Source organism: Aptenodytes patagonicus, chromosome 3, assembly GCF_965638725.1.
Source record: "Aptenodytes patagonicus chromosome 3, bAptPat1.pri.cur, whole genome shotgun sequence".
NCBI classification, from domain to species: domain Eukaryota; kingdom Metazoa; phylum Chordata; class Aves; order Sphenisciformes; family Spheniscidae; genus Aptenodytes; species Aptenodytes patagonicus.
The window spans coordinates 21,466,086-21,482,300 of NC_134951.1; the positions used below are offsets into that span (position 1 = coordinate 21,466,086).

The window sequence follows — 16,215 nt, forward strand, 5'->3', positions numbered from 1 at the left end:
GGGTAGCTTGGTTAACAAAAGCAAACCCCACAATTCTAATTACTTTAAGTGAAGCTCAGATTAGATAGTCCTTGAACCAATTTACAAGTACTAGGCTATGCCAAAGAGCTGTTTGCAACGTACTTGAAAAATATGTGCAAGAATAAGTCTCATCTGCAATTACACTGTAATATGTCTAGAATGATGAGAATATTTGATAATGACTAGTTAGGCTAGGGGTAGGAGTTTAAAGTCAGGGCAGTGTAAGAAGCAAAAAATGAGAGGGGAAAAAAATCAAGGACAGAAAACTGCTATACCAGCAAAGAATAAGAGAGGAGAGATATTAAAGAAATAGCTAGAATAGCTACTTCCGCAGAGTGTGATTATGATAGCTGTAAGATAGAGGGAGTGAATGATTTTGGACATAGCAAACAAAGAAGGGTGGGGGGAGAGGGGGGAAGAGGTTGGTGGGAAGACTCCTAGACTAGAATGGGAAGCAATCTTAATCAGAGAAGAGCTTGTGAAGCAGAGGAGACAGACACTAGGCTGAATGGATTTAGAGAGTGAATTGTATGAGGAAAATTCAGACTCCAAGAATAAATTCTAAAAAAATATGGAAGAAAAAATATGAGAAGGTGGAGCCAGTAGCTGGAGAAAATGTTTGTGTGATCTGGCCTTAATCTTACGATGTAAGTGGGAAATTCAATGTAGGTATTATTGCTGTAGGTAGGATGATAGAGTGAAAGAAAAGAACATTCATATTTGGGAAGGAAAGGGATCAAGTGGTCAGAATAACAGTTAAGTTGGGCCAAAGGCTTTCATGGTAAGCACTACTGAATGTACAGCGGGCAGTGGTATTTCTTTTTAAGCCCTTATGAGCAATGCAAGAAGTGCAAGAAAGAAGTGAAAGGTGCAATAAAGGAGGAAAGAAGTGTTTTATTGCTGCAAGGATGCTCGAGATTTAAAGATTTTCCCGTAAAGATGTTTCAAGAAATTAAGAGGAAATGTTGAATTTAGATCCCAGAATACCTGGTAGGGAGGTATACTTGAGTGATACCCTTAACCTCTCAAACTCCTAGTGTTGAAGTTGGATATCAAGGTGATATCCTCCATCCCGAGTGACTGCCATAGCTGTCAGGATAGGGCTTAGTATAGGCCTGGTATACTTTGAATCGCTCCTTATGGAGCTACTTTGCTTTGTATTAGTAGTTAGGTATTAACAGTAAGAGACTCCTCTGTCTGGTCTTCAGAGGAGAATATATATACAGCGCAGGAAGTACAAAGTTTTGGTCCATCTGTGTTTTCTGAAGAGAAACATTTTTCATTTAAAAAAAGAAAAAAGCTCACAAAGTGTGGACAAGTTCTAGTGAAGATTGTAGGAGACTCTCAAATCTAAGCAGAACTTTGGTAGATGGTGGCTTTGAGAATGGACATGAGAACAGGTACAGACTTTTCATAAAACTGGTAATGCGATAGCAGAAAGAAACAAAAAAACAACCCGAAGTTTAAGAGGCGAGGTATGGAGGCAAACTGATGGAACGTGATGTTTTGAATAAGGATGCTAGGTTGTTAGTAGTACTACAAATGTTTTCTGAAGTGGTCCACATGCATGAGTATGAGCATGGCTGAGTAGTTTAAGGGCCACGGGTAAATTAATGATAAATGCCAAAGCTCAAGAAGATAAGTTCAAAATAGAGCAATAATAAAAAGCTGTTGTTCGTATCTGTTGCCTCCTTTGCATCTCAGCTTTTCATGTAGGGAGAACTAGATGTCATAAATACAGAATAGGCATAACTCCTCAGGGGTGGAGAAGCTCTTATCTGAAAATATTGTGGTTTAGTAGTAGCAGACATTTCATAACAGTTGTTAGAAAGCTGTGCTAGAATCATCTGGAACTACTGTTTCCTTTTAGCTCCAGATGATCCTAATGCAAACAAGGAAAGAGCAAAGCTTCAGTGCAAGCTGAGAAATCTATACAAGTCACTGTTGTTAACAGCTGGGATTTCCCTAAACTATGCACTAGCAATGGGAACTCTAGGTCTGCGGGTGTGAAGGGGATTATGCAAGTTTCCAGGGAAACAGATTCCTGTCAGTGGAGTGCGGTTAGCTTTTTATAGACCATTTAATTTTTTTAATGTGTTTTACAGACAGATATATTGCATAGAAAATGCACACGGACAGCTGGTACGAGACCTAGACTTTAATCCCAATAAACAGTACTACCTGGCTAGCTGTGGAGATGACTGCAAGGTGAAATTCTGGGACACAAGAAATGTCACTGAACCAGTGAAGACACTAGAGGAGCATTCCCACTGGTAGAACAAATTATCTGCATGCTGTTTTGTGGGTGGATGGCTTATGTAATTTATTCAGCTAATTATTTTACTCTTTAGGAACAAGGCAAACTAACTATGTTTGTGCTGTTGTGAATAATCATTTTTCTGCACGGAGGAAAGGTTTCAACATGTGAATGTTCCTTGTGTGATTGTAAATGAAGAGTTTAGACAATGTTAGTCTAATTGGCAAGAAACTGTTGTTAACATTGTTGGGAGATAGGGTACACCTTTGAGAAGCACAGCATAGAATGTGGCTTGTAGGGGCCAGCTGGGACACAGGTGTGCCTTCCCAAATTGAGCCTGATCTGCTGCACCTGATATGCAGAAAAGCCCTTGAGCTGTTTTGGTTGCAGCAGCTGCCATCTATCCTTCTGTTGTTGGTTGGTGGAAATGCTCAATAATTCAGTCCCACTTTTTTCATGCTCTTCGGAGCCCTTAAGCCAGAATATGCAAGCGAGTCATTTTATTCTCCAAGATATATTTAGAGCCTATATCTACCACTCTGGCCTGTGGCTGGAGCAAGGAGAGAATCTTGTCTGATGTTTGCAGACTTCAGTGGTTAAGAAAAGATGAGCAGTTCATATTTCATAAAATTTGGGTTGGAGTAATTCTTGCAAAATAAATCTGAACCCTGAAGCTACTTTGAGGGGAATGAAGATGTGTATTAACAGAAGCGGCATTTATACTTTTTTCCAGAAGATGAAAAGAAAAGGAATAAAACAAGAATCATAAGACATTTGGTATTAACTTGATATGTAAAATGTAAAAATTGAAGAGAAGTATAATCCTACTTTTGTTTTAGGGTCTATTTTAAACTTTACTGTAAGAATGTTCTGAGATTTTTGTTTAACGGTTATTTCTAATCCGTATTTTGCTTTGGGAAAATTTTTATATTTAGAACTTATATTTATCTGACTTACTAAACAATGAATTGGCATGTACACTCAAGGAATGCTACCACTGAATGGTGTGTTTTGTTCTTTGGATTTTTTTTTTCCCCCAAAACTTATTTGTTGAATTTTAAAGACACCTCATAGAAAACAGATTACATGGAAGCCTAAAAGCCAAATGAAGATGGCAAAAAACAATGGTTGGAATAAGCCATGTCACTTCTATGTGTACTTACAACATTTAAGTCAAAGATCAATTTTTTAAAAAAATCATTTAACATTGATGCCCTACCTGCCCAGAATAGCCTCTTGTTCTTTTTTATTTCATTTTTTAGGGTCTGGAATGTCAGATACAATCATTCTCATGATCAGCTGATCCTTACAGGAAGCAGTGATAGCAGAGTTATCCTGTCTAATATGGTATCAATTTCTTCTGAACCATTTGGGCATATGGTAGATGATGATGAACTAAGTGATCAAGAGGACCCGCATCAAGAAGAGAAGTATGAAGTTTCCTGAGTTTTATGCAGATGCTTGTAGTTTGTCTTTTCATTGTAATGGTTAACATGCTATTTTTTTGCTGACTAGGATTTTTGTATACAAGCCTTTCAGGTAAGTAGTTCTAATTCCTACTTCATCCTTCTTTACTCAGAGTCTTGGGTGGAATCCACTCTTTAAATCTGATTGGCACGGTCGCTGTGAGTTCACTGGTGGGAAGGGGAAGGTGATGCTGAGGAGCAGTCCTGAAGCCCACTGGATCAGTGAAAAGATTCACTTTAAGGGAGCTCTGGATCAAGTCAAGCACATACAATAATCTGGGTTAAGTGAGAGTTGAAAATCTGCTTTCTGCTTTTTCTGTGTATGTGTTCTAACCTTTAGGAGACGTTACCAGGCTAATGGGTGAGCTTCTGCACAGGCGGAAGAAAGGAAGTATAAATACATTAATTTTTGTAAATTTCACTTACAATATTGCTGACTGCTCTAGAAACCAATAACCCATTAGACCTACTTCAAGCAAAACAGAACTTTGTTTTTGACTCTCTTGGTAGAGGATAATGCACGTTATTGCAAGCATTTGTAAACGCCATTCCATTTGGGTGTGTGAGGAATTCACATATTTTGCATGTGAATTTTGGAGGGATGGGTTTTTTAGTAAAGAGTTAACTGAAATGCTGAAATAATCATTTTTCATCCTCCATTTTTGTCTGCTTTGAACTTTTTCATTGTGCAATATGATGCTTGTTTTCCTCTCTACTTCTTTAGGAATATATATATATATATATATGTATATAGGGAGTTCTGTAGATCTAGTGTGGGCTGAGGCTTTCTAATTTTCCAATGAGCTTACATGGTGATCTTCAGCAAACACTTCCTTTACAAAATGAAGATAATGATACTGAAACTAATGTAAAATACTTTGAGATCAACAGGCTTTAGTCTGTATTTTTCTATTCTTTGCAACTGTGAATATCCATGTTCTACATGTCTGCACTGAGCAGTTGTTTTGTTACATTTGTTAATTTATTTTAATACACAAAGCTGTCTGCAGTGAAATAGGCAGATTACCTCCTGAACTATCTTTTAAAATGAAGAACAGTCAGATAGGATGAGGAACAAGGAAATTACAAAAAAGATCCCTCAGTTACTCAGCTGTGTTTGCTAGATGTTTCAGTTAAAATTCTAAATAAAGTTTAGGTTACTTCTCTAGTTGCATTTTTAAGGTTGCTCTTGCACCTTTATTTTATTAATAAAGATGTAGTTTTGCTCCAAATAGTCTTGACAGTTTGACTTCACATAAAGGACCTGGAAACTATTTTTTTAGTATTAAATAAGGAAGCGGTCCCATATATAGAAATGGTTAATTTTAAATGTATAAAATGTTTCTAGAAATAATAGGTGATGTAAGTGTCTGGAAAATCAAGGTATCTAAGTACCTAGAAAGTTGCTCACATCAACAGTACGTACTTTCTAGAACGTAGCTAAACTACAGCATTTTAAATATGATGTACCTTTTGGGTCCTTACCTTTGGCTGGGGATTGCTATTTATTCTGTTCTGGATGGAAGATAAAGAGCATTATTGGAAGTGTGAAAGAGACTACGGTTTCCTGTGTGTATATGGTGGGAATGTATTAATATAAATAACATCGCAAGTTAAATAGTGTTCTGACAGATAGTAGGTTATCTGGAGTTCTGAATTTCTGTTGATTGTAGACAGTGTAGGTTGCCTCATTAGCACAAGCAATTGTTTCTAGAATAGGAATTTTTGAAACCAAGAATATGCAAAGCAATACAACAAATATAACTCATCTTTTCCTTTGGCTATGGGATGGATGTAAACCACATCATGAATGAATTGCATAGTAATGATGTAGAGCCCTTGTCCGTTCCCAGAGGCTACAAGAGTATCAATGCTGCTTTTGCTTTTTAAATATATGCTTTTCAGCTGCTAATCTGTTCTCTATAAAACCTGGGAAAGCACATTAGTGTTTGCAACATTTGCTTGGTACTGTAAGAGTCTTGTTTTGGTTTTGTTTTCTTTTTTTTTTCCCCCTCCTTGTTATGAGTTGAGCTGGAAGGATGTTTGCAAGGTGCTCACCAGCCTTGAACTGTTGCCAGATGAATGTCTGTTTAGCTCTGAGCACACTAGTGAAGCAGGGCATAACAGCTGTTCAGAATACTTGTTAGTTAACCACTAGTGCCAAGTATTTAGGCTTTAGTACCTGTTTCCTGGAGACCTCTTTGAAGAGTCTGTTGCACCTTTCCATGGGTACTGTCTCTTCTGTAAAACACACGGTTTTATTGTATGGTTTGGTTGGGCGTGTAGGGGGTGTGTGTTTTGCTTTGGGTTTTTGTTTTTTTTTTCTTGGGTATGTTCTAGACTTTCAAGAAAGTGTTATATTCTCATGGGTTTCATTTTTATCCTGTTTTGGAGGACATCTGGTTTGTTATTTGTCCTGGTTTCAGCTGGGATAGAGTTAATTTTCATCCTAGTAGCTACTATAGTGCTGTGTTTTGGATTTAGCATGAGAATAATGTTGATAACACACCGATGTTTTAGTTGTTGCTAAGCAGTGTTTATACTAAGTCAAGGACTTTTCAGCTTTCCATACTCTGCCAGCAAGGAGGTGCACAAGAGCTGGGAGGGGGCACAGCCAGGACAGCTGACCCAAACTGGCCAAAGGGATATTCCATACCATGTGATGTCATGTTCAGTATATAAACTGGGGTGAGTTGGCCGGGGGGCAGTGATCGCTGCCTGGGGACTGGCTGGGTGTTGGTCAGCAGGTGGTGAGTGGTTGCATCACTTGTTCTTCCTGGGTTTTGTTTCTCTCTCTGTTTTGTTGTTTTCCTTTTCATTGCAATTATTATTATTATTATTATTATTATTATTATTAATAATAATAATATTAATATTATTATTATATTTCAAGTATTAATCTGCTCTTATCTCAACCCACAAATTTTCTTACTTTTGCTCTTCCGATTCTCTCCCCCATCCCACTGGGGGTGGGGAGGGTAAACGAGTGAGCAGCTGTGTGGTTCCTGGTTGCCAACTAGGGTTAAACCATGACACTATTAAATAGCACACAAATCTTGAAAAAGAAAATGTCTTTTTCAGGTGTATCTTGAAATACACCAGGAAGAGCAGGTGTCTGTACAACTAGTATCTCCAGTCAGTCACCTTCAGACTGAGTGACCAAATCTCTCTCAAAAGAAGGTTAAAATATCAAGTGGAAAGAAAGAAAAAGGCTCTTTCCTCATGGGCTACCTATTTTTCATGTTCTGAATAAAATAACTTGTAAAAATACTCCTTGGATTAAATAAAAAAATGAAGAGCATGTAGCAGTTGTATCTTCAAATTCTTTTTTCTACTTATTAAAAATCCCTATATTTTAAATACGTTGGCTTGTAATACTATTCTACACAGCTAAGACTTCTGAGATCTTTAAGATTCATGTCATTTCTAATACATTTTTGAGTAAACTTTCTAATTTTTATTGTATTTCTTGGCTGGAGACAAAACCAAGTAATCTGTCAGTTTAACCCTTCATTGTTCAACCATGTAGAACTATGCATGAGCCTACCCACTCGTTTATTCTTGCCAGATTTTCTCTAGTAAATGCCTAGTTTCTAAGGTTCACAACTGAAAAATAATTATTTGGAGATAACTTTTTTTTTTTAAGAAAAGAATACAGGTTCATTGAGTAATGAATAGACAACAAACCAAAAGTTGCTGTATTCTATTCTTACTAAGGAATTATTCTTTGAGGTTTCCCCTTTAGGTTTTTGTCCATGTATGTGTTGACATCTTGGACTATATATGCTCCCGTCTTGGAGACCAGAACATGCTTGCATAAGCAATATAACTAGGACTATTGCATGAGGATCTGTCTCTTGTCGCAATCGAGTGACCTGAACTGCTGGTTCAGATAAGAGCAACTAGTTTGCTGTCTCTTCCCTACTTTTTAACTGCTGTTGTTGTTGTTTCTCTCATCAATCATAAAAGTGTAAGAGCAGCCTCCCTGTATCATATGAAAGGTCTCCCTAGCCTGTATCATGTCTCTGATAGCAGCTGAGAGGAGAGATTATAAAAACAGGAAAAGGAGATGATACTTCCCTTGGGTATGCTTCTAGCCCCTGACTATTTGCAGCTCAGGGACCTTTACTGCCTTCTGAATCATCTTTGGAGACTTCTGATTCTTCCCTTTAGGATTTTCTTTTGCCATCAGCCATATTCTTGAGTTTATCTCTTCTCACTAACTGTGTTTTTGTTTGTTCCAAAACATGTTAGCTGTGCATGCACTGCCTTTGTGAAATGTGTCTAGGAGAAATATGCCAACTGCGTTTGTTTTCTTGCACTGAACAAGGAAAGGCTTCAGCACTTTCTGTTTCGGAAGCCCAAAGCATCTGTTGAAAGTAGGTAGTCTAAAAAGAGGTTTGAGCTGTCCACAGAGAGGAGGTACAGGCATGTGGCTAGAGGAGAGCTATGGTGTATTCTGGTCAAGTCCCTAGTCTGGATAATTTAATGCACAGTTCAAATATGGCAAAAAATTAGTTGAGAAATGGGGAATGAAAAGCTGTACTCCTACCTTAACTTCTAGCACCTTGATCCAGAGGTAGAAAAAAGTGTACAAAACAAATTAGAACAGATGAGGTGAGTATTTGGGGTGCATTTAGCTTTCATCCCCAAAACAAAGCTGGTGTGCCTGGGTAAGAACATAGGGAGTGCTTTGAATGCCTCGGTTTGAACAAAACATTTAAAGCGTGGGGTCATTCCACATCTATGGATGCAACCGATTAAGGCAGGCTTTTCCTCGGCCTCTCTTTCTTTAATGGTTTTGCACTCTGGTGTTGCAAGGACTTCCTCCCTGCAACACTGAACTTGCCTTAATTCCAAAGCTCCTGAAGGCATCCGTCAGTTCCCTTTTAGACACCTGCAGAGCACTGAGAACTGTCTTCCTCCAAAGGGAGGTGGTGACTTATATCCTTTCTTCATTCTTTGGTCATCCAAAATCGTTATGTTAGTGAGTGAGTCTATATTTGGTTGTATTAAACCAGTCTGACAGTCATTTTAATTCTACATTGCTATTTCTTAACAATAAACAAAAACTACCAGGTTCTTGCAGCTTAGTGTGACCATTTTTACTCACCAATCAGGATTCCTTTTCTTTAGTTAGTGCAACATATTTATTTGCTTTATTGGTTTGAATTTTAAACTCTGTAGGCCTCTGTTTGGTATGCTGATGATACACAGCATGAGAAGACCATCTGCTACCTTGGGAGCACCAAGAGCAAGGTACATGCTGCATCTACAGCGGTGTTTTCATTCCTCATTACTTCTATGGCCAGAACTTTGTGACAAGGCTCAATCGATAATAGAGGACTTGCTTTTTAAGAGAAAAATCCTTTCATGTATCCATACCAATGATAAGGTTTATGTGGTCAATAGCATTTTGAGCTTATACATCAGTCCTGAAAAGGAAGCCACCCTTAAACTTTAATTTTGCAGAATGAGCTACCTGCTCTTTTTGGGGTTTAGAGGCTTAAGGTGTCTGCTCTGTTTTCGCTGGCAGAACTGATTACTAAGGTCAGTATGCTGTCTTCTCCCTTATGCTACATTTTTTGATGATATGGTCTAAACTTATACTTATCTTTGTTATCTATTGAAGATTGTACCAGAAATTCACATTAGGAAATACATTTTTTTAGTATTTAGTATTTAGTATTTAGTATTTAGTTTTTCTTGGTCTTATGTTTCCATCTTTTTCACAATAGATGTTAGCCACCCTGTCCTTTGATAAAAACAGAACAAGATCTAACACAAGCACTTCTCACCATTTTGTGTTTAAAGCTGAGAGATGTAAAGGATTGGTCCTTCCAGTACAGAGTATCTCATTGAGATAGTGAAGTTTTTAATGAGATTTTAAGTGTAGGAACATCTTCAGCAATCGGAATGGGCCAGAGAGAAAATGGTGGCTGGCCTCTCTGTAGAAAGATATTTCCTTCAAAATTCCATCTAAAGGAGGTTGTGGTTTCTACTTTTTGTGATAGAAATGTGGTTTGGAGCCTTTTGAATAGTAAATCATGTGGTTTCACAGTAATACATACGAACTGTGTGATCTAACATAACACCTTTGTATAGGCATCCGTGACTTCAGGAGAGTGAATTTTTAACGTTGATATTTTGAAAAGTATTTGCCAAACGTTCATGATAAGGCAGGCTTTCAGTGTATTTTCACACAGCTGCCAGTAGTGTTAATTTTGAAGATATTCTGCTTGTGGTATTTATGTCTTGGAGAACTCTAGAAATCATAGGGTTATGCTATGGAATCAGCCAAAGACTCAATTAATTAAAACAGCTTAAATAGTTTCTGTTTTGGGGAATGCCAGTATTCAGGACTTTACTTGGTTGGATGTGTAAGAAGCTGGGCCAAATCTAGTGCAGCAGCTCTTCCCAATTCCTAGACTATTCTGCTTTAAAAACATGTGTGTTTTCTGTACTATTTATTTCTTTAACCTTCATCAGCAGATATATTCCCTCCTTAATTTATTTTGCGTATTAGGACAGCTATGAAACCTGTTATATTAAAATATGCATTTCCTGTTTTTAAAGATGCTGTTTTCCTGTAGAAGCAGTTCAGAAGGCTGTTTTTTCAAGTTAAAAAAAGATAAATGCTTTCAATAGTATGAATGGCCAATTACTATACATAAAAATTGTGTTCCAGTATAAACATCCTTGAATTCTGTTTTCCTTAACAGAGTGAAAAAGGAAGTAGTGTGTTGTCTAAGCTTACCAGAAACAAAATCTTACAGTTGCTAAGTTTTTTCCTACAGTTAAAGGGAAGGGGCATCCATGGGCCTTGTTCTACAATCCAATGGCATGCTTTTCAGGATTAATTTTGGTTGCTGCAGTACATGTTGCTGCTCTATTGAATCACATCTATTTCATAGTAATTTTTAGATTAAAGAGGATTTAATTTTGACTGTGATATGGAATTAATGATTTTTGGTGACTCTGAAAAACATATTTTATTGAACATTGTGGTGACAAAACAGAATCGCAAGCACTGCAAACTTAAGTGGTTGTTAGCATGAGAAGTAATTGGAAATAACAGCTCTCTACATGAAAACAATTATCCAAGGCTTAACAGGCTTCTCTCTCAAGTCTGTAACACAATTAACCTCAAAGTTATCTAGTAAAATGATAGCTCGTCTCCCTTCATGGGAGAAGCTGGTAGGGGTCGTGCTATGTGAGTAAGACTACAAAGAGAAAGCAGTCCCGTTTCAGCTCTGTGTGGCACAGGTCTTAAATTTATGCAGGATGCAGGTAGAGATTACACATTTCTTACTATGAGTTCTCGATGACATAAGAGTTTGATGCCTTGTCAGTTGATGCAATGCAAGAACATATATAGGAGAGAAAAAGGTATTTTAGTCTGGCCAGAAAAAGTCTTTAAAATAGTACAGGAAAATGAGAAACGAAAGGAACTTTTTAAGGGGCAGGGAGATTTAGGACAAGGAAGAAAATAGGTTACTAAGCTTGCCAGGCATAACAAGTGATTACCAAGTATGCTTATCAAATATAGTCTAGTCAGACTATATTTGATCAAGGGATCAATAGGCCAAGCACCTAAACCTGTGGTACACTAAACTAGCTATAGCATAGCAACTGCATTTTTGCACCCATACCCTGCAGCTTTTACGTAAAAACAGAAATCTCTGTGTTTTGGCAACAACCTGAATTATATGTATTAAAGTAGCACAGAAGAAAGTTTACTTCATATCCACCTCTGTACAGGTACTCTTCCTGTTTCTGAACTTTAACTGGGAAGAAATTTAAGGTCCTGAACTCTCCTCTCTGTTCCAAAACCTGCCAAAGATCTGCTGACTTTATCCCAGTATCTAGTCCACTTCGAATGTCCTCCTCTTCTCTGCCTGGTGTTATGCATCTAACCGAAGGCGGCAAATAACCTGGGCATTGTCATCAGGAGTTGGTAACTATGAAATGAGAAGTTTCTGAGATAAGAATAATGCACATGAAAGTATAGCAGTATTCATTTAGTCATTGCTACATTATGAATAGAGTATTAGAAAAAATACACTCATCAGTGCTATGATATGTTAGGCTCTGAAATTACCTACTGTATGTTAAGGAGAGATAAAATTGTAGCAGCTGATAAAAACAGAAGGGTGATTAAAATATCTAAATAGACAAAACCATCTTAAGATAAATACAAGTTGTTTTGTATGTGTTCCACCAGTATGCGCTGTGACCAAAATCATCTTTTTTTCATACTCTTTCTTTTTTTTTTTTTTTATATATATATATATGTTTAAAAGGTATTTGTTACCTTGCTTAAATAAATGTCAGTGTCATAGCTGTTAAGTCTAACTTCTTGCATTAACCAAGTTATATTTAATATCTGGGGAGTTAGGAGAGTCTGAGCTGATTCTTTAATAAAAATGTGTAAAAGCTGTGTAAAAATTCATTGAGAGTAAATAGGTTGTTGTGGGACTCAGAAATTGAACAATTGTAAGTATCTTAGATTCATATAGATTCAAAAATAGTATCCTCAGCCTATTCTTGGATTACCAAAAAAAGCATGCACATAGCCAAAATGCAGACAAATCTGAGGTGTTTTCTTGGAAGTATCTTAGCATGGGGTAAGGTAACCTGTCTCCAAGAGATTCCTGTTGTGAGGAAAAAAAAACACCACAACCAACCTTGCTCTTTCTGGTTTTTTAATTATTTTGAACAATCTTTCACATGCATGAAATAAATTCTGCTCTTTGTTCCACTAGCAGAATCCTTCTGGGCTCATTACCCATTATGTAATTTAAAGGCTAATCTGTTTTCATTCTGTTTGTAAAGGATGCTTATGGACAGTTTCTTCTGGATCTTCTGTATCATTCCTGAGACACAGGTCATTCTGAGTGGTTTGGGTTTTTTTTTCATCCTGATTATCTTGTATAGTACCTAGATCTTTTACACCAAGTGATCACTTCCATAAGGATTTTCTCATATTCTCAATAACTGTCTCAAGGCTATGCCGTTCTTATGCACAAGTAGTCTATACATAATGTTATCATAGATCTACACTACTTAAAAGAAAAAAAACCCACCAAACACTGAAGTCATGTGGCCTGAAGAACTACATGGAATAGCATGCTTTTTTTTTCTGGGAAGGCACAAAATTACTTTCATACCCAGGAAGAAATTCAGTGTATAGACAATAATAAAAGTTAAAAATTGTGGTTACAAATGGAAATGCCAAACAGAAGTTCATCTACAGGCTTCTTTCCTGAACACTCATTCCCCTATGACTTCTGTAAATTAAATTAGATTAACTGTGTTATTTAAATGAAATGCTGAAACAACTCTGAGCATACAGAAAATAGTATCATCTAGAAGCTTATTTGCCCTTGTTTATCCAACCTTTGGTTAACTGAGACTCCTGGTTAACTGAAAGTCGGTCATGTCCCCTGACGGCCATGTGCACCATGCATTACTCCCCTGCTTATCCGGAGAGACATTTGAAACCTTCAGAATAATGGAGTTGTGGGTAAGTGGGTGAGCACCGTGTGAAGCACATGGCCGTCTGGGGACATGACCAACTTTCAGTTAACCAGGCATGTCAGTTAACAGGAAGTTAGAAAAACACATTGCAGGAGATGAAGTGTGTGTGTGTGTGTGTGTGTTTGTGTGTGTGTTTATTAGCTCTCTGCTGTTAGATGGTTTGTATCAAAGTACATATTCAGGAGAACTGCAAAACAAGCCTGCTCTTTGCAATTAACCAGGGGCTCCATGTTGTTTGTGCTATGACCTTTTTTTGTTAATTGACCTTAAATGTAGCATAAGTAAAATTATAAAAGTCCTTGAAACTAAATATCTGAAGCTATTCTGCAGTATCAGACTGCTTTTGGTTTATTCATTAAATTCAGTTGAATTTTAAGTGCAATGTTAGGTTCACAGCTGGTTAGGCTGGCTAGGTGGAGCAGCGATATCCTGCAAGCGATTCAAATGTGATACTATATACACTTTGTGATCGTAGAGACACGTGCTTTCAAAGAGCAGCGGTAAAGGGCAAAGACGGCCAATAACAACACTTCATTTCTGTAGTAGCAGCATCTGTTTAAATGATTGAGCAGCATTCACAAGGCTCTTTGGCTTTGCTTTCTGTTAGGAGGATTGCAGCTGTAATACAAGGCTCTTTCTGGGAGGCAGGGAGATGCTTCTGAAAGGCTGTCTGATTCCTGTCAGACAGAGGTGTTCCTCTGTGGGTGAAGGAGCTCTAAGGCCATCCTCTGAAAACTTACCTACCCTGTAGCTACAGAATAATGTGCTGTGGTTTTGCTGTGAGAGGAGGGATTGGCTCTGTGAGTGGAGGGAAGAAGGGCTGTTCTCAGCTAGCAGAGCGCAATCAATGACTCTTGGGTGGTTTGGACTTCAGAGAATTGCCTGAATCTGTTCTTAAATATTTGCAATGCAAAAGAGAATTGTCTGTGTCTCATGATGTAGGTGACCAGGAGCTTGGGTGTTGCAGTGAGCGGTAAGGTATACAATAATAGATGAGAATCCTTTGTTGTTATAACTCTAGGAACAGGAGATAAAAATTAAAGTGTTCAGAGTGGTGCCTCCATCTTCCTTCCATTACTCTGGAGAGAATGGGTCCAGGATTGCAGCACAGGAGAGACTGTGATGTTAAGGACTGCAACTTCTTACCTGCCTACTCGTCTCTAATAAGATTATATATTATTGTAAGAATTCAGTGAACAACAAAGGGGGAAAGGGAAGGGTGGAGCATGGTGAGAGAAAAGGTGTTGATAGAAATATGTGTTTAAGTGCATTGAGATCATACCCTGTAGTTGAACTTGCTTTAGAGCGAGAGAGAGATGCTTACTGTGTAGGTTCTGACAGACTTGGAAATGCACTGAAGTTGAGAATAACAGGTACTTTGTCCCTGTAAATGGAGTTGTCCTGGTTTTGGCACGGATAGAGTTAATTTCCTTCCTAGTAGCTGGTACAGTGCTGTGTTTTGGATTTAGGATGAGAACAAAGTTAATAACGCACCCATGTTTTAGTTGTTGCTAGGTAATGCTTACACTAGCCAAGGACTTTTTAGTTTTCCATGCTCTACCGACTGAGAAGGCTGGGGGTGCACAAGAAGGTGGGAGGGGGCACAGCCAAACTGGCCAAAGGGACATTCCATACCATGTGACGTCATGCTCAGTACATAAACTGGGGAAAGCTGGCTGGGGGGGCCGCTGCTCGGGGACTGGCTGGGCATCGGTCGGCGGGTGGTGAGCAATTGTACTGTGCATCACTTGCTTTGTGTAGTATTATTATTATTATTATTATTATTATTATTATTATCATCATCATCATATAATTATTATCATATTATTATTATTATCATTTTATTTCAATTATTAAACTGTTTTTATCTCAACCCATGAGTTTTTGTCACTTGTGCTCTTCCAATTCTCTCCCCCATCCCACCGGGTGGGGGGAGTGAGCGAGTGGCTGCGTGGTGCTCAGTTGCCGACTGAGGTTAAACCACGACAGTCCTTTTTTTGACGCCCAACGTGGGGCTCGAAGGGTTTGAGATAATAACAGATTAACCGGAGTGTATTAAGGAACTTCTATCTGTTAATAGTTGTGGGTCACAATGTTGGTTTCTCTGTTCTCGATATTGATTTGTATAATCTGCATTGTGCTCTTTTTCCTGCTGTACATGTTAAAGATTGGTGTTGGGTTTTGCAGTTTGCTGTGGTCTGCAGTGAATAGTGATGTCTCGCTTGTGAGGTTTGTTTTTAGAACATTGACCTTGATGTTAGCGTGGTATGTAGGTTTCGCAATGAAGCCGTTACTGTACCACAGGTACCATTTCGTGGAGACAACTAGCAATTGCAGTAACTTTTCTGAGAGTTTTTTTACGGAGGAAATACAGAATGGCAGTGTCACTACCTTCTTCTATGATGTTTCCTCCTTCATTACAGTAACTTTTCAGTATTTTGAACAGCCTTGGGTAGTTAAGATACTTCTATTAATACTTCTTGGGAATATTGTTTTGGTTTTGTCTAAAGTTGGTAAGCAATTTAAGAATATCATCCAGAGATCTGCCCCAAGGCTGAGTAGTTATGAGTGGCAGGGTGTGTGGGACAAGATGGGCAAGTACCTAGGCCAATGGGCACCCCCAGTGTTTTGGAACTTCACCCCTGAGCAAGTGCAGAATCCTGAAAAGTTAGTAGAATATTTGGACAAAGTATGCTGTCACCCTGGCAACTCCAGAGAGATGCAGATCATTGCAACGTGCTGGGGCCTGGCCCATGCCTACCGAGCCCTGTTCAACACCATTCAGTGCCCTCAAAGGGAAGAGAAGGTGAATCGAGCCAATTTGCAGAAGTAAAGGCCATCCAGCTGGCTTTAGACATTGCTGAATGAGAAAAGTGGCCAGTGCTCTATCTCTGTACTGACTCATGGATGGTGGCAAATGCCCTGCGGGGG

General features: G+C 38.3%; 1 protein-coding gene across 3 annotated transcripts in view; it reads left to right on the forward strand.

The window, feature by feature from the left end:
• The window catches only part of EIPR1 (EARP complex and GARP complex interacting protein 1), a 101,947-nt gene that overhangs the window by 81,127 nt on the left and 4,605 nt on the right, over positions 1-16,215 (forward strand). For all 3 annotated transcript variants that reach the window (XM_076332837.1, XM_076332838.1, XM_076332839.1), the window contains 2 exons: positions 2,127-2,294; positions 3,541-3,708. In XM_076332837.1, the coding sequence (XP_076188952.1) occupies positions 2,127-2,294; positions 3,541-3,708 (336 nt within the window). The remainder of the gene's footprint in view (positions 1-2,126; positions 2,295-3,540; positions 3,709-16,215) is intronic.